The sequence below is a fragment of the Histoplasma capsulatum genome, genomic scaffold (genome assembly GCF_000149585.1).
Source record: "Histoplasma capsulatum NAm1 scaffold_1 genomic scaffold, whole genome shotgun sequence".
NCBI lineage: Eukaryota > Fungi > Ascomycota > Eurotiomycetes > Onygenales > Ajellomycetaceae > Histoplasma > Histoplasma mississippiense.
Window position 1 is genome coordinate 7,147,865 of NW_001813982.1, and position 22,706 is coordinate 7,170,570.

A 22,706-nucleotide genomic window follows, 5' to 3' on the forward strand; every position below is an offset into this window, starting at 1 on the left:
TCTGCCGAGAGCGCGGGACGACCTGAGTAGTGGTACTGGTATACCGAGAGGAAGGCTTGTTCGTTCCCCACGTAGAGCAGGCCGGATTCGTGCAGGTAGTCTAGACGCTTGGTGAATGCATCGGGTCCTCCTAGCGTGTCTACGAGCGTTGCCATATCCTGGGGAACATAGCTAGATACTCTTTTGTGAGCGATTAAATAGATCCAAGGAGAGTAATATTACGGGGTCAAAAAAGAACTCCTCGATCCCTGGCCATCTGCTCCAGGGTGATGGGAAGAAAGGACCCTAAGTGTTTCAACGATCCATTAGTTCTCGCAGGCCAAAAAAAGGTGAGTTATACATAAAATAAAAATGCACGGGATTTCCCCTCCCGCTGCAGATGGTTGCCATGTTCTCATCGTCAATGGCAGCTGGGATGAAGGAACTCACCCATAGCACAGACCGTAAACACCTCGGCGGCCCACCCATAGCAGTACCATCCTGAGAGCTCCTTTTTGCTTGTGGATCGCGTATCCTCCCCTGGGTATCTATGACCCACCGGTTCATGGGAGTCCATCATTGCCTGTTCATAGGCAACATCTCGGCCTTTGCATCAGGACAGGCTATAACGCGGTGGGAGTCAATGGACAGGAGATATGCTTTTCGAAAACAAATGACGGGAAATGATACAAACAGTGCAAACAAGCCAGTACCAGCGCTAAGCTATCCTCCAAGCTTCAATTCTTCAGGTTATAGAGTTTTCTAGTTTTCAAATGATCCAATTCCGGTTTAAATAGCGGTTGTATTTTGTCAGTGTCGAGCTAACCGTATATATATATATCAGAATAAATAGCAAAAACTTCCAAAATTAAGCTCTCATTTTAATTCTTTCATCCGTACGGGGATACACACGATATTGGAAGGAAATCCCATTCAGTATAACTCAATTAGACCAAAACACCTTATGATTGATAGAGTTTGTTTGCCAATTTGCCTTGGAAGCGGATTGACGAATGATATACGGGAGTAAAGCTATCGATGATGTATATATTGATTGATAGCCTTTACAGCACCGAAGTTAAGCTTTCCACAAAAGTTCATTCAAAATGAAGTGCAGTGCAGTGCAATTGTATCTTGATTTTTCGACCTTTCTCTTCTTCTTCGGCCATTGGCTGATATTATATTTATATATATAGATATATATATGTATGTATATGTCTACTCCGATATTTACAGCTCGCTGAGAGACAAGGTAACGAGTCAATTGGCGAATGGCAAATGACACTATAATTAGTGCCCGTTGACGGACTCCCTTGGCCATTCAAGATGCGGTCATTTTTATTGCCGCAGAATGCGTGCAATTGCAACAGCGGACAAGAAAACAAGAATTCCCCCACTGCTAGATTCATCTTGCAACACAGCGTCGTGGGTTTGTTGTTGTTGTTGTTGTTGAAATGTATTTATTTGTTCATGAAGATTATTGATTGATCAAGGAAGCGGGTAGATTAGGAGGTAAAGGGGGAGGTGTGGGTGGCCAATGGGCGAAGTCAATTGGGCCAGAAACGGGTTCGCTTGACCACAGCAGCTGACGGACCGAGATGCGCAGCGTGGAGCGAGGACTGAGCGAGTGACCTGGTGTCTGTGATCAGTTGCGAGGTGTGACCATCCACGGGAACCTGGGCGAGAGATGGATGAGGGGGAAGGCGAGAGAAGAATCACGATACCCCGTACTGTTGATGCTTCACCTGGAGGAGGGGGGGGGGGGCAACACAATAATACATCACCCAACCGATTAGAGTTGGAAGATCCCAAACTTAGATCTATTTATACTTCGCGCCCGCGATCAATTCGGGCAATCCTGGCTCCTCGACCGTTTTGCCCTGCTGATTCTCAAACCGGATCCAACTTTGTCCCATCAGTCATTTCTTCATTCCGTAGCAGCAGGGACCTTTGTCCACAGCAAACAGCAAACAGCGACATCGATGAAAGTGAAAGCCAAAAACCTGAAACCGACGAACAATGGATGAATGAATCACTCCGAGTCATCAACCAGGCAGCGATATAACCAGTCAAGGTAGTCAAAGGGACTAACTATCCTCCGTCAAAGAACAATTTACTTTCCCGTGCGTCTTTTTCTTTTTTTGTCCTTCTTGGCTGGCCCCCGCCCATAAAACAACAAAGCAACAAAGCAGCAAAGCAACAAACAGCTCAAGCTTCGAATCAAATGAAGAGTAATAAGCATCAATCAATAGTAATATAATATACGAACAAGAAGAGTTGAGCATCAATCAATTCCTTCGGAAATCCTCCTCGTCGGCAGCATTCACTGCTTGACCAACATGCTTTCTTGAATCCTGGCCCGCGGTTTCGTTTACATAGTTACTAACTAGTACACTCATCTCTTCAAATTGAATATCTCTCCCCTCCACGGGTTATTTCTGAATACGATATATACATACATACTCCCTCCACTCCGTCAATCCACATCTACTCATTCACCTGCTGTGTCTGTGCATCCCTTGTATTTCCGCCTTAACATCCATCGATATTTTTACCATTATTATTAGCAGCAGTAGGTACATCTACCCCCTCTCCCCCCTCTCCCCCCTGGGTGATTCCAAGCTAGGCAAAACCCCACAGCCTCGTCGATCCTCCAGACTCCATTTTTAGGTGCTTGTCAAGACTTCGAAACTGCGGAACTCCATTATTAACATAACTCGTTAACTAACTAAAGGCCGTTAACTGGGTTCATACTATATTATTACATCACCACCGCCGTGCGCACATTGGCTACCGCTACCGTCTGGTCGGATAGATTTGGCAGCTTAACTCCGGCTTTGGGTTTTGGGAACCCTGGAAAGGCCAAAAGACCCAGCGAGAACTCCGTCCGGAGAGTTCATTATTAATAATAATAGTTTTCCTTCCACCACCAGCAACCTTGGAACCCGGCCCAGGGAGTCACCAGCCCCAGTCAGCCTAGTCACCAGCTCACCAGCTCAACAAACAGCCAACCAGCCAACCAATCAGCCTACCAGCCTACCAGCCCCTTGCCACTCCCATCCGCACACGACCCGTGGACGCCGCCATCCCAAGTCACCCAAGTCACCCAAGTCACCCAAGTTGCCCAAAGCCCAAGTCAGTCACCAGTCACCAGGTCTGACAAATCAGCCGCCGCCCAGATCCGCTGCGGCCTCTGCCATTGGGCGGCTGGCACATCCCCGAACTCCCTCGCAGAGGCCAATTCGCAGCCCTGGTTGGTTGGTTTGCCTGCTACTCTTCTTCCTTGCTGCGGTCTCAGTGGTCACTCGCCCAGTCACTGGTCACTGGTCAGGCCTCAAGCACCTCACTCAGCCCAATCCGCTGGTCGCCTTCGCAGGTCCTGCGTAGTGCGTGGTTATTTCTTCTGCCTTGGGGGGCGGCGGAGACCCAACAACGTCACTCTTCCGTGAACTGAACCTTCTTCTTTCTTCTCTCTTCTCTCTTCTCTCTTCTCTTCTCACCAGAATCTGCCATCCTTCTTCTTATCTTTCCTTTCGCTCTTCTTCTTCTTGATCAATTTCCCTTCTTCTATCATCTTCTTCCTTTTTAACTCCACAAATCTACTCTCCCCCTGCGACACAAAGCCTTGCCATTTCAATTCGGCCTATTCCGTCATCCCAATTCGCCTATCGCCATCCACCAACATCTCAATACTAGTAGTACCCACAACAAACTCCCCCCTCTCCCCATCGCACACCAACATCCAAATACATAATACATACCGCACTGTTGTCTGTGTATACGCATATACAGCATCATGAACCGTCTACCCCCTGTATCCAGCTTAATGTCGCCGCCAGAGACAAAGCCTCTGGACAGTTTCACTCGGGCGCTCTCACCGTGCACGTCGAAGCAGTCTTCCTTCGATGAAAATAACACACTTCCCCCCATCTCTAGCCATCGAAAACGCACCCAGTCCGAGATGGACCTACCATCGCCACCCGTCACTCCGTACACGGGGAATAAGAAACAAAGGTCGAACGTCGACGATCAGATCGAGAGTGATGCATCTGCCGTTTCATCCAAGGATCCAGTCCTCTTCCCCAACAATGAATCCGATATCCTGCATGGTGAACCACTGTTTGGTCCACAATTGGCCACTGTCGCTGAGCACCTCGTCGACAAACACATGGAGAGCCAGATGCTGAGATTCCAAGACAAGAAGAATAAACCAACCCGCAGAGAATACATGTTTGCCTTGTCCTGTGTTCCCATTGTCGGAAGGCAGTACAATCGGAATCCTGGTGCCTGGGCGATGAAGGAGAGGGAATTCTTGGACCGTCAACTTTCAGTGACCAAACGGGTGGGCTACGAGACAGCCGCGAACTTGAAAAAGATCGCGCCAGCCCCACCAGTAAAGCGGAGTCCAATCGGTGGCGTACGAGCCCCACGGCCCCGGTCAAGGCGCACCTCCAAACCCACTCCCAGGCAGCGAGTATACGATTCTTTCGATGTCGCCACTTCAACAACACCAAAGCCTACTCGTGTTATTGGGACCAATCGCGATGATACTGATTATAGATCTCTGCCTGACTACTGTCCTCCCATAGAGACCCTTTACGGGAACACCAAGGGCTTGAAAGCGGACTGGAAAGGCCAGATGCTGGATCTTAGCAACGACCCAGACCGGCACCAAATCGACCCTGCAGAAGTGAGCCTTGCCGCTACTCTTCGCCTTTCCTGTGCTACCTATCTCTGTAGCAAACGTCGCATCTTCGAAGCACGCCTCAACGCTCTCCGCATCGGCAAAGAATTCCGCAAAACGGATGCTCAGCAGGCTTGTAAAATTGATGTCAACAAGGCAAGCAAGTTGTGGACCGCCTACGAAAAGGTTGGATGGTTCAAACCAGAGTACTTTCGACAGTATCTGTGATGCGTTCCACCTACCTTCCCTTCCTCTTCTCTACTCGAGTCAGTGCCTCGTCCAGTGTGGGCTACAACATCAACACGAACAAGAACAAGAACAATTTAAATGTTAAATTGAAGCTCGGGAGAAGGGTTGTGGGATAGATTGATGCTTTATGGACGGGGAACGGCTCATTTTTTCGACAAACCTGCGTCTTTACGTGATGTGGAACTGTTTTGACGTATATGGCTCTCTCTCTCTCTCTCTCTCTCTTTTTCTCTTTTTTTAAACGACTTGAAGGATTGCTACGTTTCGTTTCGGTTTCAGATACCTTTTGCATCATGGCCTTTTTCTTTTTCAAAGATTCGTTTTACGCCTCTCCTTTTTCTCTATATTGTTGTTTCGGGCTTTCTTTTCCTTTAATTATCAAGTATCCTTGGCCGGGACCCTCATTTTATTATTGTTATGTGGAGCAGGTATCAGCCGGCCTAAGCCTTGTTCTTCATGGCATGTTTGCACTTACGTTTGATGATGGTCTAGGGAGAAAGGGCAATTTTGGTCTTTTGCTTTTTCTGTTTTTGTTTTTCCTTTGTTTCTCTTTGCATTTTCATATATTTGTTCTGTGACTCTGATGATTTGATTTTTTTTTATCGTTTTCCATGGGGCGCATCCTTTGACTCGCATTTACAGGAACATTTGCTCTTGTTTTTTCTTTTTTCTTTTTTGGGCAGAGGGAGACAGGAAACGGATAGGGAGCCTGGTGGAAAGGGTTGGTTCAACCATTGGGGGATTTTTTCATACCACTTACCATATGGCATTCGTTCACATTTTCTTTGTTAGGTCATGTATGTCCATGTATGTACATACATGGGAGTGGCGTTAATGTTGGACATTTTATTTTGACCCTAATTTTTCTGTCTTCCTGTCTGGGTGGTTGGTTGGTTGGTTGGTAACTTGACGGACTTTTCAGAATGCTTACAGGTCCATGATTTTCATGTTTCATGTTTCATTTTTTCCATTTTTCGCTTTTCACTATCATCATGGTTTATCACCAGTTTGGACTGGCTTGGTTCATAGCATTTGAAATACCCAATACCCAATACGATCAGATACTTTCCTTGCATCAGCCAATATCTTACGCAGTTAGGAATCAAGAACTATAATCTACTATATCATCTACGCTGGCTGTTTCGGCCGTGACTACTCCGCATTATTAGAAGTGAAGTGATATTATTCCTTCAATTCAGTAGTTTTATGCTGTACTGGTAGTTAACATCAACTACACTGCGTGAGTAGAAGTGAGCGTTTTCAGGTTGGTGGATGAATAAGCAGGAGCGTCATTGTCACAGCCGCCCTTCACATACGCAACCATCAATTAGTTAATTGTTCAAAACACGACGAGGGCCACGACGACCTCTTACCGTCATTGCCACCAACATTTTTTACCATCATAGACAGGATTGCACAATCTGACGGAAGAACGAAGTACCCGTTAGATGAACCATAAGATCCCCACTAACTCCAAACAAGTCCACCGAAGAAGTTGGTCAACAGGCATTCTGCCCTCGTCAAATCTTCACTGCCACGATCACCGTAGCTATGGCACTCTCAGAACCGGATTCTGTAGACGAACAGGATCCTCGAAATGCTGGAGATGAGAAGAAGCAAAAGAGCCGGAGACCAGCAAGTGCGCATAATGCCTCGATCCCTATATCCCCCCACCATGACTTCTCATTCTGTCCTGTCCCCAAAGCAGGGTACATTCAGATAATTCGGGCCCCAACATCCAGCTAACAAATGATATCGCGGTGCTTCTTAGACACGGCATTCCGGCAACAACGCTTGAAGGCATGGCAGTAAGCACCCATGTTACAACTCTTTACTTGCCAGGACTGCGTTGTGACATCCTGAGCCATAAATCACTGACGCGGCTTTTCCGGCAGGCCTATCCTAACTCCGAAAACCGTTCTTCCTTTATTCTTCATTGTTGGAGTTATATTCGCACCGATTGGAGGCCTTCTTATATGGGCTAGTTCTACAGTACGCAATATATCTCTTTATACTTTTGTTGTTTTCGGGGGTTTTGCCTCTGCCCGTGACCGATTGCTTACTTATGCGGATCTTGTGGGATAGGTGCAAGAAGTGGTTATCGATTACACGAATTGCGCCGCCGAAGCTCCACTTGGTGAAGCCCAGCCTATAAACCCAGGGAGCTACAGCTCGTCATTTCGGTCCCGAAATATTGATCGGCCGTCTTGGAAGCGCGTAGATAACGTAAATAGAACTTTTCCGGGCGTCGCACCAGTGAACACCACCGTATGTTCGCTGTACTTCGAGATTCCAAATGATATCGGACCCTCGGTATTCCTCTATTACCGTCTCACCAACTTTTACCAAAACCACCGACGATATGTTAAGTCCTTGGACTTGGACCAACTCAAGGGCAAGGCTCTCCCCAATAGCACGATAAACGGGAGCCCCTGCGACCCGCTCAGGATTGACCCGGAGACTCAAAAGGCGTATTACCCCTGTGGCCTCATTGCGAACTCGGTATTCAATGACACTTTCTACTCCCCCGCTCTCCTTGGGACAGTGGACAACCAGTTCTATGAAATGACCAACAAGGGAATATCGTGGAGTAGCGACAAGCAATTATTCGGGAAGACTGAATACAAGCCAGAACAGATCTGGCCTCCTCCCAACTGGCGGAAACGGTATCCCGATGGCTACAACAATAAGACTCCTCCACCTGATTTGCATGAGTACGAAGAACTCCAGGTGTGGATGAGAACGGCAGGTTTACCGACATTCAGCAAACTGGCGATGAGAAATGACAAAGATGTTATGAAAGCTGGAAGTTATCGAATTGACATAGATGACAGTGCGCCCGGCCCCCTTACTTGCTGTCGATTTCTGGCTTATTTCTCCCCTTTCTTACTTCACCATCTATTATTTCGTTGTTGGCTAACAGGCATGATTACTACCAGATTTCCCGGTCACCCGTTACGGAGGGACGAAATCTATCGTTTTGTCTACAAATACTGTGGTGGGTGGTAAAAACCCATTCATGGGAATTGCATACGTAGTCGTTGGTGGGATTTGCATCATTCTCGGCGCATTGTTCACGCTGGCACATTTAGTTAAGCCACGGTCCGTTCTTCCTCTCCGGCTCCCTTATACCTACTTTTCTATCTACCTCTCTCCATAATGCCAACAACCTCTGCTGATATCTCTCTTTGCTAACCTAACGTACTCTTTGTCAACAGGAAACTTGGTGACCACACATATCTGACGTGGAATAACGAACAGCCTAGTACAGCCACCACAACTGGCCGTGAGCCCCGGTTCGGCGGCAGGTCGTGATTTATTGATTAATAACTGTAGAAAATTTGAGTTTTACCTATCTTCCTTCGTTATCGACCTTTTTTTTTTTTTTTTGCATTTTTATTTTATTCATTACAAAGGGGTCGAATACCACTGAGAATTCTAGGACATGGCGTTTCTTTCTTCTTTTTTTTTTTTTTTTTCATTTTTGCCTTCCTCATGTTAAATTTATGTATGTCTAGGCAAGTTGGTTATGGGCTTCATTTTGTTGTCTAGTGTTGTCTTTCGCTTTTTTCTCTTGCTTATGATATGACACAATTTTTTTTTAAAGAGAAACGATCTTTTTCAGAATAAAACTCATTTATTATTAGAAGTCATTGTGTCGACTAGAAGTGTACTGCGAAATGATTAATCTCAAAAGCTACATTTTGAATGGGGTTTTAAATTCCACAGCTGTACTCGGTTGTGAATTGCATGCATTAACTACTGTAAAAGAAAAAAGGGGTAACATTATTCCAGTATGGCAAAAAATACATCTGTAAAAGTTCATCACTGAAGTTATAATTGCTATTAATTATGCAAATGAAGCGTCTCTCAATGTTTTTTGTTCTGACGAGAGGCAACACTGTAAATAAGACCCCGAGTAACATTCTCGCTTTACTTTCCGGTCACAATCGGCCCGGGCCATAAGGCTAATAGGCATACGGAGTACAGTGTATAGATCCTAAAAAAAAAAAAAAAAAGACACGCTAAAGATATGAATAAATGTTGGACTTTGTTGGCCAAATCCCATACCTAGAGGAAATCTGGTTCTTCAGCACATCGGAGCGGGATGGGATGGAGATATGCTCTTCCACATAAGGACTTTAGTAGAATTCAGAATTCGTACGAGAAAAACTCTCTCTGGAATGTATAGGAGAGCAAGTTCTGCAGAGAGCAAAACCGGTATTCTATTGTGCTAGCTGAACTCGACAAGGATATTGCGCCGTTGGATGTGCAGCTCCGCTTTCAACTAGATACGCCCGCTCGCCTCGGTAGTGTTTCGACCCCTTCATTGAATGGCTGGCGTCCCACTCATCGTAGGCTGGCACAACCTCGAAGGTCCTAACCAAACATGCGAGAATGATGCGCAGTTCAATGAGCGACAATGCTTGTGCAACGCAGTTTCTCGGCCCGAGTTCAAAGGGACGCCAGGCGCCGGGGCTAGGGTATAACTCATGGTCAGGGGGAACGAGCCAACGTTCCGGTAAGAAGGCATCTGGTTTCACCCAGTACTTTTCCGAAGTTTGCATTTCAATGTGCAGAACCCATAGGATAGCATCGTCTGTTGGACAAAGGTTACCGGCATCATCTGTCACATTGATGCCCGGCTTTCCCGCACGGGTAGCGCCTGCAGGCGGGAAAAAGCGCATTGATTCTTTAATGACAGCAAGGGTGTATCGTAGGCTGTTTAACACGCGAGGGTTCTCCCTGATGACTGTTGCTGCTGCAGCAGGATTGGGACCTAGCACTTTATCGTGTTCTGCACGCAGCTGGGCAAGTGCCTCTGGGTTATCGAAGCCAAGCTGATAGTGGGCATCCCTTGGCAAGCAGTCAAGAATCTTTTTGAGGTAAAGGAGATGGCCAAATAAAAACGAATGGCCTGGAGCGACGGGCTTAAGGGGTTTGTTTAGCTACAGATTTGAGTTTGGGGGGAGCATAAAAATGAACATGAATGGGTGAGAGTGTACCAGGCCTTTCCTCCGCCGGTCGATCAGCACGAGCAAGTATGTCCAGACATGTTTGCCTGATTGCAAGGGTCAATTGTTAGGACTGTTTCCGCTCGTGATCCTCTTCTTAAAGGCTGGCTAGAGTAAGGTAGGAGGCCAGGAGCAAATGGTCAGTTTCCTGACGCAAGGGTAAGAGAAAAACCTGTCTTGAACAATGTCAGTTGTAGACGGTGAGGGCCAGCTTATATACCGTGTAAGCCCTCTAAGCTGAGCCCCCTGAGCTGAGCCCTGTGAGCTGAGTCCAGCTCAACTGGGGACCTATTCTTGGCAACGTCGGCCATATTCGGATAGGAGATCGCTGATTTTTGACCCTTGAAAACACCAGTCCTGATGGAAGTCGTTTGTTGCTGAGGTGGAGGGTAGCCAACGGCCTGTAAGCTGATGGAGGTGGGTGGTTGGTTTAGTTTCGAAAGATTCAGACCTGACGGAGAGATCACAAGCCACCTTTTTTTAGATTTAATGATTCATTGCCTTACAACCAAAATAACATTGATATTTTCTTAATTATCCTATGCATACATGATTCTATTAAGTCATCAATTACACCCTGGAATTTAATATGAGAGGAGAGAAAAAGTTGTAGAATAAATGAAAACAAATCATAACTAGTTTTTATCAAAGCTAGTTAAGAAATCAGATGGAAACAAAACGCGTAATGATTAATTATAAACACCTCAATTGATAATATTTTTAGTTTCTGTCATTGATCTCATCGATCTGTTTCAATGATGTATCTTGAAGAAAATAAATAATGAACAAGAAATTAACACAACTTCACTTCCCTTTCCTTTTTCTTTTTGATTTCTGCAAGAGTAGTGAAACCATACTATCCCATAACGCCAGCACCTCCAAATCAAAAACATAAAAATCCAACGGAGATCGGGATGCGAGAGTTCATCGTTTCCGCTTCTTCCCCTTCTCGCTGTCATCAAGACCGCTTTCGCGATCCTTCTTCTTTGCCTGCCGCTCAAGCTCATCCCAGTCTTCACCGGCGCTCTCATCATCCTCATCGCCGCTAAATGCCTCGCTGGCCTCTGCACTAGCTTCATCGTCGAACTCGCTATCATCTTCAGAGCTCTCATCAGAAGCGGCGAGTTCGGAGTCTGACATCTCGAACGCAGATTCCTCCTCTTCTTCTTCTTCTTCCGAGTCGGAGTCCTGAGCTAAAAAGGACCAACCACCGTCAACGAAGAAGCCGTGCGGATCACTGGTGACTGTTTTCATAATGGCGCCCCAGTTAAGGTTGAGAGGCCCTTCAGAAAACGCAATGTCGACGGAATCAAGCCAGTCTTTGACACCTTCCAGTGATTCAACGGGGATTGTATTGATATGAACCGGAGGTCGGTGGAAGTCTTTGAAAACAAATACCATATCAAAGTTTTTGAGCCCAAACTAGTTTTTGTTATGGTTAGTGAGTCCACAAAAACTCCAAGATTCAGAAATGGAAAAAAAATAACAACCTGAACGCGTTCTAAATGGGCAATCTCAATTTCGCTCAACGTCACCACCAGGAACGGCGGCTCTGTCAGTTGAACAATCGCATCCGTGGTCGGCTGGATCAGCACATTAGAGCGGTTTGGGACGCCGTTGAAACCGATTTCTCGGAACGGAACGTCTACGTCAACACCTTCGTCCCTGCCAGCATCTGAGATCTTCTCAGCAAACGCCTTGAATTCTCGATCCAATGCAAGTCGACGGCGTCTTTCTTCCTGCTCAGCCTCAAACTCCTCTTCGTCCCCATAACGGTGTTTCCGTCTACGGTTTCCAGTTTCGTCAAACTGCATTTCCGTAGCTTCCCGGTAGAACTGAACGTCCTTAGTCTTCCGTTTACCGATCATGATAGGGGTTTTTAAGTGGACATGGATAATCACGATCATTTCGTGTGCGCACGGTTGGAAAAACAAATGTTTAACGTTGCTGAATAAAACATCAACATGCTCAGTACGCAGTGGCGATTGATATCGGAGACCGTTCTGGTGAATTTCGACTTCTCCTGGCACTCTTTTTCCGTCCAATGGAGGTCGAAGATAGACATCGGGAAGCTTCGCAGGCCGCCGATCTAAATCAGATTTTGTTAGGATAACCGAGCAGCAAAAGAAATGGACACAAGGAGTCAATCGTACTTCTAATTTCAACAAGTTTGTCCTGCTCAACAACATCTTCCATCTCCTTCTTTTCTTGCTCGCGCCTGAGTGCATTTTTCCGAAGCTCTGTAATATCTTGCGCAACTTGCGCGAGTCTGTCGTTGTCCCTCGATCTCAAGGTCAGATTCCTCACGAAGTGCGCGGACGGATCTTCAAACGGCTGGTCATCTTTCCTACCTACACCTTGTCCAGGAGATAGGAAGTTGATACGCAGGTATGCATACTCCCCTTCATCGCTTTTACTCGCATTTTTTATGGTGTTGATGTGGAATGGGACGGGGCGGCCCATAATAGGAACAATCACAGTTGAGGCTTTGTGGTCAACGTATACCGCCAAGTCTTTAACTTTAATGGGGAGTTGGTTGTCTCGTTTGTAGGATTCAAACCTTTTGAACTTTTTCTGTGATGTCCCATTCTGATCGCCTGTGGTTCCAGCAAAACGTTCCAAGCCCTCTTTAAGTTTCTTCGCAGCCAATTCCTTTTGATGCTCACGTCGACGGGCTTCTGCGCCTTCGTTTACCTGCGTTGGCCGCTCAGCTCTCAATTTAGTTTTCGTAATGTTTTTGCTAGCGATAGCACTAGACTTCGAGGCTTCGCTTTTGACTTTTGGTTTCTCAGTCTCTTCTTCATCACCAAAGTAGAAGGAGATTGAATCCATGTCAATTCCTGCATCCTTCGTAAAGATATGGGGACCACTTTCGCCAACTCGAACTGTGTCCGTGATAACCATGGAGTAAGATTCATTTTTCTTGTCCTTCGGGTCCGGGTCTTGAACATCAGTGAAGCCGATCATGACACACAGTGTCATTCCGCTCTTAAGGACTTTATTATTTTTACCATTAAGAATCATATTGGGATCCCGCAATTCTATTCCGATTCCGGCACCGATATTCTTAAGGAAATGCTTCTCCAACTCTGGCTTTTTGGCCTTTATCATTCCAAGCGCCTTATTATACAGGTCCTTAGCCACGGCCCCATCGCGGATATCTTTCATGACAGCATCGTGGATACTTAGCAAAAAAGCATAGTTGGTCTCTTGAGATTTGCTAGGGTCGACCAAAAACGTCCGTGCGATTACGGAGCTGTAAGTCTTGTAGCGAATACCAAACCCCGCGATTATAATACCAGTATGAAGGTTGTTGGAGTCAGGAACAGCAGTAAACCGAAGATCATAGTTCCCGCCACTTTGGATGATGGGGCCATAAGCCCAGTCAATTTGTTGTGGATCAAACTCTGGGGGCAGTTTGGCAAGCTTCTTGAAGAATTTGGCATCATCCATTTTTGCGTCCACTTTAGTTGCTAACTCCTTGTGAGTTATCTTCTTCTCTTCATCGAGAAGCTGGGACATTTCATCCACAAAGTATTCCGACATGAGACCGCTGCAAGCTCTAGAGGCGTTTCGCATCGAGATCTACAAACCCAGTCAGGACAAATTTTTGTGAAGGTTCAGAGAGGGAAACGGATTACCAGCTCTTCCGGGCCTTTAACAGCGAATGCAACGGATGACAGCGCGGGAGCAATATCAACCTCCTCTACCTCCTTTGATATTTCGCTAAACAGACGTTTCCATTCCTCGACGAAAGGGCCGGTAGACATATCTTTAGGCAATGTACCTACTTTCTTCTGTATATTTGCGTATGTGTTAGGACAGATCAGTCAGCTATCAACAGAGAAGGACAACATACCCCTGCGCTTTTTATGACATCCAAGCATTTCTCGAAAACCTTTGCTTTCTGCTCAGGGTCTTTCGTGGTGACGAGGATTTCAAATTGGTATCTTTCCACCCTTTAGGTGCTCGAGATGTTTCGCTTTCATAAAAACAAGTTAGGAATAAAGGTATTGGCGCATATAAAGAGATGTCGGGGCCGTTATTATAGCGTTACCTTTTTTTGCAGTTGTTACCACATACATAGCCTCGGTTGTGAAAACGAAGAGAGTCGCGGGGAACTCATAACCAAGCAGCCAGAACTAGATGATAGGATAGAATTCCTTAGATCGAAGTTGGAAACGAGAATACCAGTACTATAGTATGCGGCATCAGACTTACGTGCATAGCATTATTTTTTTGGAAGGAATTCGCGTCTTCTGTTTTCCCCATCAAGATCACAATCGACCCAACACCACCAAAAACTGGATTCGACAATCGTTTATCAGCCCTCCATGCTGAATAGAACGTAGATAGGCGATTGAAAAATGTGGCTTTGTCGATTTTTATCTCGTCCGCCATTTTGGCCAGAAGCACTGCTGGAAGTTGAAAGGGAGAATGAATTTCGGTAGAGGGAAACTTTCTAAACTACCGTACAAAGAAAAAAGAGAGTAACCAGTCACAAAGGATAAACGAGCACTAGAAAAATGCTAGAAAAATGCTCAAGACGGCCGTGGGGGCTATCGGAGTCAGGTTGACTGAGGTTGAGTGAGGATAGACCAGTCCTTGCCTGGCAACTTTGACGTGACCTGCACCGCGTTTGGATTTAGCGCATCAATCGGGCTAAATGGAATGTTTGCTTTGTTTGCATCTCGGATTTCTCCATGACCACCGAGATTGAGATTGAGATATTATTGACCTACCTGTCCACAGCTTCCGTTATTCATTAACCGTGGAATTCTCGCCCCTCGTGACATCTTTGCGGTTATGAGATTTCTCTAGAAATGACACTTCCTTGGTGTCAATAATTCTTAAGCCCTCAGGAAATCAATTTTCTCCATATTGTGTCCCTTGTAAAACTACCTCATGGAACCATTATCCGCTGTTATCTCCGTTCCACAACCATGTCCATCGTTTCTGGTAACCCCTCTAATACCAGTTTTGATGGAAGCCCATCAACCGACTCAGATTCTTCGGACGATCCAGCGCGCCGGAAGCCTCGAACAAATGCAGCAACTGGCGCCTCGGCTGCGGGTGTTCGTGCCCTGAGCGCACAGGCTGTGGCCTTTTATTTCAGAGCCCCTGCCAAAGCATTCTTTCGCACACGAGTGGAGTAGGTAGTATACCTTTGTATTTATTTGTATTATGACCCTCGTTGACAGTCACTTTCTGTAGCTATATGGTACGAAATTTCCTAGTTTAATTAGCTACCTCCCCCTGGTAGATATCTGCTTAGTATCTATCTCCCTACTTAGATTTGCTTCAAATCTGTTAGAGTCTCGACCAGGCTGATTGGTAGATGGATGACCCTAGGCTTTAGCCAAAGCTATCAACCCGCGAGTCGCGGAGGGCAGCTGGTCATGGCATACAACGACTCCAGGACTCCTCGCCCACGCCGTCCGCATGTATGGCTGGCGTTTCCTTCCAGACCAAGTCCTCCCACCCCTTGCGGGAAACATTGTGTTGGTTATCACGTCCCTCCCCCTTGCCAAAAATAAAAGAATACACTTAATTGTCTCCACTAAGGGATATGATGTTTCTAACTCATGGGAATTGTTCTTTGCGATAGGGTTGGGGCAGTTCTATATACTTCGTATCTTCAAATATTAAGCGGACTCCACGAGCCCTCATTACAAGCGACCAAGCGCATTTACCCACCTCCAGCTCCGAGCCTGACGTTCACGGCCGGTTTTGCTGCAGGAGGAATACAATCCATAATCGCAGCGCCCCTGGACGCGCTCCAGGTGCGGTTTAGCACTAGTGATATGATAAATGGCCAGTACAGGAATGTATGGCAATACGGTAAACACAAACTTCATGAAATAGGCATTCGGGGCATCTTTTCCGGTTGGGGTCTCTCGTTCCTGAAGGATTCGTTCGGCTCCGCTCTCTTCTTCGGCATGTTCGAAACTATCAAGTCTCAAGGGTACTACACCTTTGTCAGATATTATTACGGCTCTCTCAAACCACACCGTGTCGAGAAACTCTCGGTGTCAGCAGCACCCACTTCATCTGGAGGTATCCCCTCCATCCAGCCTCACTATGCTCTAGAACCGTGTTTCCTGATGCTAGCCGGCGTTACGGCGTCCCTGATGCAGCAGTTTGCGCAGCACCCTCTCAACGTAGTGCAGACTGTCTACTATGAGAGGCTGGAGCACATCGACGCGATGGCCAAGTTAGATCACTCGGGGATGAAGATGATGAAGCACCACTATGAAGCGTACTTGGAGCTATTTGGGAGATGTCAAAAACTGGCCATACGCGCTGGTGGCTGGCATTCATGGCTTTTTAGAGGATTTTTTGGGAACGCTGTTCGTCTGGTGCCAAGCACTAGCGCTGGTCTTATCATCTTTGAGCTGGTCCGGCGTAAATATGGGGTCGATGCGGAGATTGTGCATATACAACAGGACGGCTATGAAATCATCTTGACATAATTATCGGTTTCGATATTAGTTATCTTTTAAACGCATGCGGCCCCTTCCCCCCACTCCCTTTTTTTAATGTATCGGTCGTAAATGATGTATAGTTTATTGTTGTTTTGGTTATACCCTTTATATATTATTGTCGTTGGTATCTTGAGAGAGCAGTATTTTATTAGACAATAACTGCCAGCATATGAAGATGCTGACTCCTTCTAGCCTCGGTGTGGAAGTAAAATGATGTATGTCTCATCCCGTGACCCAGTCAGCCAGCCAGCCAGCATCCATTAGGCTGGAAGCAACCTGTGAACACCCATTTTCCCCTCGTTAGGCCAACAGCCTAGTCCAGCACTCTCCAGCTGAGCAGATCCACGTATCAAGCAATAACCGAATTTCTCACTGTTAATAGCCTATGTCGCTCTGCAGGAATAAGGTATCTGATTACAGGCTACGGAGCGGGAGGAAGTACATATGTCTCCTGACTCTTTTACGCCGCTTTAAAAAGATCGCCCACAGCCAGCAGCGGACTCCAAAATGACCATTCTGGTGAATCGGATGGGGGAGAAGTTGCTGGGCATCCGCGCTATCTTTTAAACTGGATTATAATGGGTCGTTCCGCAGTATGAGGCACATGTGCATGCAAGGTGCTAAAACAAAAGCTTGTTGCAGTCACCAAGGATGATATCAAACAGCCAAATTGAAAATGTGTGTCATCATGATATCTGAAGATCAGAGTATGTTATTCATGTGTTACGGCTGGTGGAGGAGGTGATGGTGGGTGGGGACCTCAAAATGCAGTCATCGGGGAGGGACATTTACGAGACAATGCTTTTGATGATGGAGAAGGATGCAGGGCACGATTGGCTGAAGTTTAATAGTTTGGTGACAAAAATTATCTTTTCTCCAAAGGAGAACAAAAAAACAAATTCCTCACATCATTTTTAATACCCGAGGGAGAATCAGAGCTAGTAATAGACATGAATAATAAAATAAAAATTGGGTGCATGGAGTTTACCACCAGGGAGCTATGCTGTGTGGCCTGTGGCTTTGCTGAATATCAAATTATTGAGATAAAAAGCAGTGAAAAAATGAGTGTAGAATTTTGGTTTGATTTGAGTTTACGGAACAACTAGAGCTTATTTTTATCACTCTTTGTTCTCATACTCCATGTGTCCACTCCTGCATCGAGAAAAGTACTTTAATCAGGTACCGACGATGCCAGAGTGCCTTGTCGCTGCAGTTGTTCACTCCTCCACAAACCAACGTGGGATCAAGGCTTGCGCCCGCAGAAACATTCTTCCCTGCCGACCAGGGAGTGTTCGATCGATAAGTCCATCCGGACAGCCTATGGCCGAAATATCAATCAAGTTCCCCGACAAATCGTCTGCCAGCCAATCCAACAACAAACCCGAATCTTTCGATGCCCTTCCCATTCTGTCTTGTCAGATGTCAGCGTTCCTTTCTCATCCTTGGCTCACTCCCTAACTAACCAACAACGTAGCCCCGTTCTTGCTGCGGAACTCCTGGTCTCGATCACACCTGACCGACCACAATCTCCCCCCTTCGTTTGAGAGATCACGCTACACTCTTCCGACGACACTTGCACCTCTCTATTTTCCTCCCCTTCTACGATTTCCACCGTAGGGCTGCTCCCGCAAGCCCTCACCTCCCACCGCCACCATTTCTTCCTCAACGCTACCCAGGCTCCCCACCGCAATCCCCCTCCGGTCCCTTTCTCCTCACTCCCGGCCCTCGCCTGATTCACATTCTGTGCTGCTGGATTCCTCACGCGAGAAAGAGGGCAACCGGCGGCTTTCATCGTCCTCTCTCCCTTCTTCCCCGTTCACCGATTCAGACTCCGATTCCAACTTCTCGGTTTGGTCAGACACTGGCGATCTCGCTGAACAACTAGCCAGCGAGGAAGATCCACTTCAGATCCATCTCAATCGTTCACTCGAGCATTCATCGTTTGGGCGAAGCTGCTTCCGCTCTCGTGGGAAGCGTTCAAAACGGGTGCACTACCCGGCTGACGGGCATCGTCACGGAACCCACCCCCAACAAGACGGCCGCGGCCAGGTCAACACTGATAGTGACGGTGGCCTGTTCAAGGAGATCCATATCCCAACACCTGCTCCTCGAACCATCTCGAGAGTGGAAAGAATATTAGCCGTAATCATGTCGCCCGGCGCCGCACGAAAGGCCAGGAGCCATGGCCTGGTGGGAAAACCACTACTGTATGTACCTGCTTCTACGTATCTCTACAATAGGTGAACCTCTTGCACAATGATTAGATTATTAACGTTTAATTCCTCCTAGTTACTTCACGAGTGTCTTTGTGTCATTGGGTGTTTTCCTTTTTGGATATGATCAAGGAGTTATGTCAGGGATTATCACGTAGGTGCATCGACCTATGTGGTCATATCGTTCCCCCAAAAAAAGTTCAGAGCCTCACAGTTCATTCTAGGGGTGCCGATTTCAAAGACTACTTTAACCAACCAACTATGGCGGAGGTCGGTACCATGGTTGCCATTCTAGAGATTGGAGCGTTTATTTCATCTCTTATCGTTGGAAAAATCGGTGATATCATCGGTAGAACGCGCACTATCCTCTACGGATCTATGGTATTTTTTGTTGGAGGTGCTTTCCAAACATTCGCTACAGGGATTCCCATGATGCTTGTCGGTCGTATCGTCGCCGGTTTAGGCGTGGGTGCCTTATCTACCATCGTTCCTGTTTACCAGTCCGAAATATCCCCTCCCCATAATCGAGGCAAATTGGCCTGTATAGAGTTTACTGGAAACATTTGTGGTTATGCGGCTAGCGTTTGGGTAGATTACTTTTGCAGTTATATCCCAAACAACTGGGCTTGGCGGCTGCCTCTCATGTGCCAATGCTTTATGGGTGCTCTTCTGGGTCTTGGTAGCCTTATTATCTGCGAGTCTCCTCGGTAAGATCCCAGATTTGCTGTGCGTTCATAACAATATCAGTTTACTGACATTGTGGGGGGAAACAGATGGCTGCTCGATACCGATCGCGATGAAGAAGGAATGGTTGTGATAGCCAATCTGTACGGTGGAGGTGACCTTCACAATGACAAAGCACGCCAAGAATACCGTGATATCAAGATGGGAGTCTTGATTCAGAGACAGGAGGGCGAGCGGACATATAGGGACATGTTCCGCCGCTATTCTAAACGAGTTTTTATTGCCATGTCTGCCCAAGCATTTGCTCAGCTCAACGGCATTAACGTTATTTCCTACTATGCCCCGTTGGTCTTTGAATCCGCCGGCATGATGGGACGCAAGGCACTGCTTATGACTGGTATCAACTCGCTCTCCTATCTGGCTTCGACTATCCCACCCTGGTACCTTGTAGACCGCTGGGGCCGACGACCAATTCTGCTCTCCGGCGCCGTGGCGATGATTAGTTCCCTATCCTTTATCTCCTACTGGCTTTATCTTGATATAAAATTGACCCCGATCCTCACCGTTGTTTTTGTCATGATATACAACGCTGCGTTTGGTGCTTCGTGGGGCCCGATCCCATGGCTTTACCCCCCAGAAATCTTACCTCTCAGTATTCGAGCGAAAGGTGCAAGCTTGAGTACTGCTTCCAACTGGGCTTTCAATTGGCTGGTCGGAGAAATAACTCCGGTTCTGCAAGAAAGTATCAAGTGGCGTCTTTATTTGATGCATGCTTTCTTTTGCGCGTGCAGTTTTGTTCTAGGTAAAGCTAACATTACTTTTTACCGCCTCATATTATTCTGTATTTACTCACCATCTCACAGTATATTTTGTCTATCCCGAAACTAGCGGAATCCGACTAGAGGACATGGATGCGATCTTTGGCGATGGAGCCACGGCTGTTACTCCAGCTACTCCCGCAGAACGCGACGCTCTCATGGGCATAGGATCGCCCGTCCCCTCTCTTGATATTCGGAGGTCTCCTGATAGTTATCCTAGCGCCGAACATTCGATCCCTGGACTAGACATTAGCCCTCCCGAATCAAGTAATAATAATAATAAGTTCGATCAACCCGACACTGGCAAGGTAGAGCGATCTAACCCTCGCGAAGGAATTGGTGCATGGTTAGCCAGCGTGATTGGACGGGGGAGAAATTCTAGTAAAAAAAGCGACCAAGGACGATATAGTCGGCTTGGGCAGGACGACGAAGGTTAGATCGAACATCCTTACGAAAAGTGGCCGGATATTAAAGACAACGAAATGCCATATCTGCACACTGAAGGGTGGCGACTTAAGGAGGATGAGCGTAAATCCTTCAGCACCCTTGCTCACACGCCCCAGGCCATCTTCTCCTCATCCCAGCGGCGTTACAGGGTTTGCTTCAATCCACTTATTAATTTGTTATTTCACTTTTTGAAACTACCCCGCATCGGTTACTTTTGAGATTTTTCTTCTTATACTTTCTAGATCTTTGGCTTTTTAACAAACTTGTCCATTCGTGGAATTCTCGGGTGCACCTTTTGCCGTAACGATAGAGACCGCTTCCTCTTTTCATCATGTCTTTCTGTTTATATTTCCGATTTCCACTATTTAATTTTTCCTTCATTTTGCTTCGTCCTCATGATATACCTTTCGCGTACATACTGCGAATGTGCTGTAATTTCTAAATCAGTTTTCTTACGCTCTATCCCATTAAACATTGTTGACCTTTGGTTTGCATGTTACATATGTGAGTTTGATTATATATTTCCGTGATATTTCCTTAACTCTCTGCTGCTCATTTGTTATATTTTCATTTATATGTATATCAGTCTGTTTAACCATTCAGATCTGAAGAGTGAATGTTACAGATGACTGTTTCATATATATAATGAGCAGTCAATATAATGCTCTCATTTTTCTTCCTTTTCTTGTTGCAAAAATGTGTTGAAAATGGGTTGCCGGGGCATTTGCCTCACTGCATATGACTAGTCATATATAGTCTATAGATAGCTAGCTCTCGTTGTAATAATAAAAATACACCACTTCCCAGAACATCATGTTACATAATATAGTTATAATTAACGTTAAGTTAGCTCATTTGAACAGAAATGTCAAGTTTTTATAAAAATATTATTTCATTCATCAAACAACTCAATTGAGAATATTTCTTTATAAAAAAACAATAAATATAAATATAATGAAAAATGAAAGTGATCTGATTTAATTGAAAATGAATTAAAAATATGGCGTACGCCGTTCAATTGGTAGGATAATTCATGTCTGAGTTTCTCTAATCTAGAAGGGTGGGCGAACGCCCCTATATATATACGTAGTCATCCCGTCAGCGAACCAATCCAGAGGAAGGAGCGATCGCAGCATACGGGAAGAATAGGAGGAATAATAATGCAGGGGCGGAAGGAGCAGGGCGGAAGGGAGACCAGGGGCGGAACGCCACAAAAAATAATTATATTTTCTTCATCAAAAGTCACTGCTGCAGAAGTTGATATTATAAATCATTTAGTAATTTAAAAACTTTATTTAGTATTTAAGAATGAGTTTTTTTTGAATTGTTTTTAAATCTTTTAAAATATGATTATCATTTTCAGTGTTGAAAGCATGCTGTTGAGATGGTTCTTTCAAAACTTAATAGAAAGTCAACTATTTTCAAATCTTATAAAGTGATATCATTGTTGAATTGTCCGAGAAAAATATTGAAAAAGATAATTACAACTAAATTGTCCTTTTTATCTACTACTACTGATTTGTTATATAATGATCAAATAAAAAGTAAAAAGTAAAACTCAGTTATTGATGCAGTTCTCTTTATAATTCATAATATTTAATTTATAAAGATCGAAAAAATAGTTTCAATTGCAATATTCATTGATATAAAAGATATATTTGATTGTGTTTCACTTTCTCAGATGATAGAAACTTTAATAGAGTTGAGAATGCCAAGTTTATAAAATGAGTTATTTATTTCATATTAAAAAAAACTATTCAACTGCTTCTTGATGGAATGAAACAAGATATTATTATTATTATTATTATTATTATTATTCAATTATAGATGTATGCAGTTAGTGACTATGACATCTATCTGAAATGCTTTAGAATTTTTCAAATCAAGAATAATCTAATATACAAAAGCAATTTAAAACATGCATTATCAGAATTCCAGCTCAGAATCAAACAATTATTTAAACTATTCAATCAAAGAAGTCAAAATCAAAAGAATGTCAACAAGTCAACACAACTCAATTTGAAAACAAAAGAAATAAACATTGTAGAAGACAGCTTTATTAAAACAAGAAAAAGAAAAACCCCTGCAATCGCAACTATAATATCAATAAAAAACAAGTCAAACTTTTGTGG

The 22,706-nt window shown here is 45.2% G+C and overlaps 6 protein-coding genes across 6 annotated transcripts; 4 read left to right on the forward strand and 2 right to left on the reverse strand.

The window, feature by feature from the left end:
- Window positions 1-3,775: 3,775 nt before the first annotated feature.
- HCAG_02038 (conserved hypothetical protein) lies at window positions 3,776-4,891 on the forward strand (the record flags this gene model as incomplete). Its single annotated transcript, XM_001544941.1, has 1 exon — window positions 3,776-4,891. The coding sequence occupies one exon, from the start codon at window positions 3,776-3,778 to the stop codon at window positions 4,889-4,891; it is 1,116 nt and encodes a 371-aa protein (XP_001544991.1).
- Window positions 4,892-6,463: 1,572 nt separating this feature from the next.
- On the forward strand, window positions 6,464-8,227 carry HCAG_02039 (hypothetical protein; the record flags this gene model as incomplete). The annotated part of the gene is made up of 3 exons (XM_001544942.1): window positions 6,464-6,621; window positions 7,147-7,917; window positions 8,131-8,227. 3 exons carry the CDS (start codon window positions 6,464-6,466, stop codon window positions 8,225-8,227), a joined length of 1,026 nt encoding a protein of 341 aa, XP_001544992.1.
- A 911-nt stretch (window positions 8,228-9,138) lies between these two features.
- Window positions 9,139-10,238, reverse strand: HCAG_02040 (predicted protein; the record flags this gene model as incomplete). The annotated part of the gene is made up of 3 exons (XM_001544943.1): window positions 9,139-9,843; window positions 9,919-9,974; window positions 10,148-10,238. 3 exons carry the CDS (start codon window positions 10,236-10,238, stop codon window positions 9,139-9,141), a joined length of 852 nt encoding a protein of 283 aa, XP_001544993.1.
- A 613-nt stretch (window positions 10,239-10,851) lies between these two features.
- On the reverse strand, window positions 10,852-14,328 carry HCAG_02041 (hypothetical protein; the record flags this gene model as incomplete). The annotated part of the gene is made up of 7 exons (XM_001544944.1): window positions 10,852-11,349; window positions 11,418-12,016; window positions 12,081-13,512; window positions 13,569-13,724; window positions 13,787-13,886; window positions 14,011-14,069; window positions 14,149-14,328. 7 exons carry the CDS (start codon window positions 14,326-14,328, stop codon window positions 10,852-10,854), a joined length of 3,024 nt encoding a protein of 1,007 aa, XP_001544994.1.
- Window positions 14,329-14,870: 542 nt separating this feature from the next.
- Window positions 14,871-16,400, forward strand: HCAG_02042 (conserved hypothetical protein; the record flags this gene model as incomplete). Its single annotated transcript, XM_001544945.1, has 4 exons — window positions 14,871-15,079; window positions 15,165-15,186; window positions 15,280-15,371; window positions 15,536-16,400. The coding sequence occupies 4 exons, from the start codon at window positions 14,871-14,873 to the stop codon at window positions 16,398-16,400; spliced, it is 1,188 nt and encodes a 395-aa protein (XP_001544995.1).
- Window positions 16,401-18,560: 2,160 nt separating this feature from the next.
- Window positions 18,561-20,564, forward strand: HCAG_02043 (hypothetical protein; the record flags this gene model as incomplete). The annotated part of the gene is made up of 6 exons (XM_001544946.1): window positions 18,561-18,619; window positions 18,702-18,779; window positions 18,850-19,332; window positions 19,399-20,111; window positions 20,173-20,473; window positions 20,537-20,564. 6 exons carry the CDS (start codon window positions 18,561-18,563, stop codon window positions 20,562-20,564), a joined length of 1,662 nt encoding a protein of 553 aa, XP_001544996.1.
- Window positions 20,565-22,706: the final 2,142 nt, after the last annotated feature.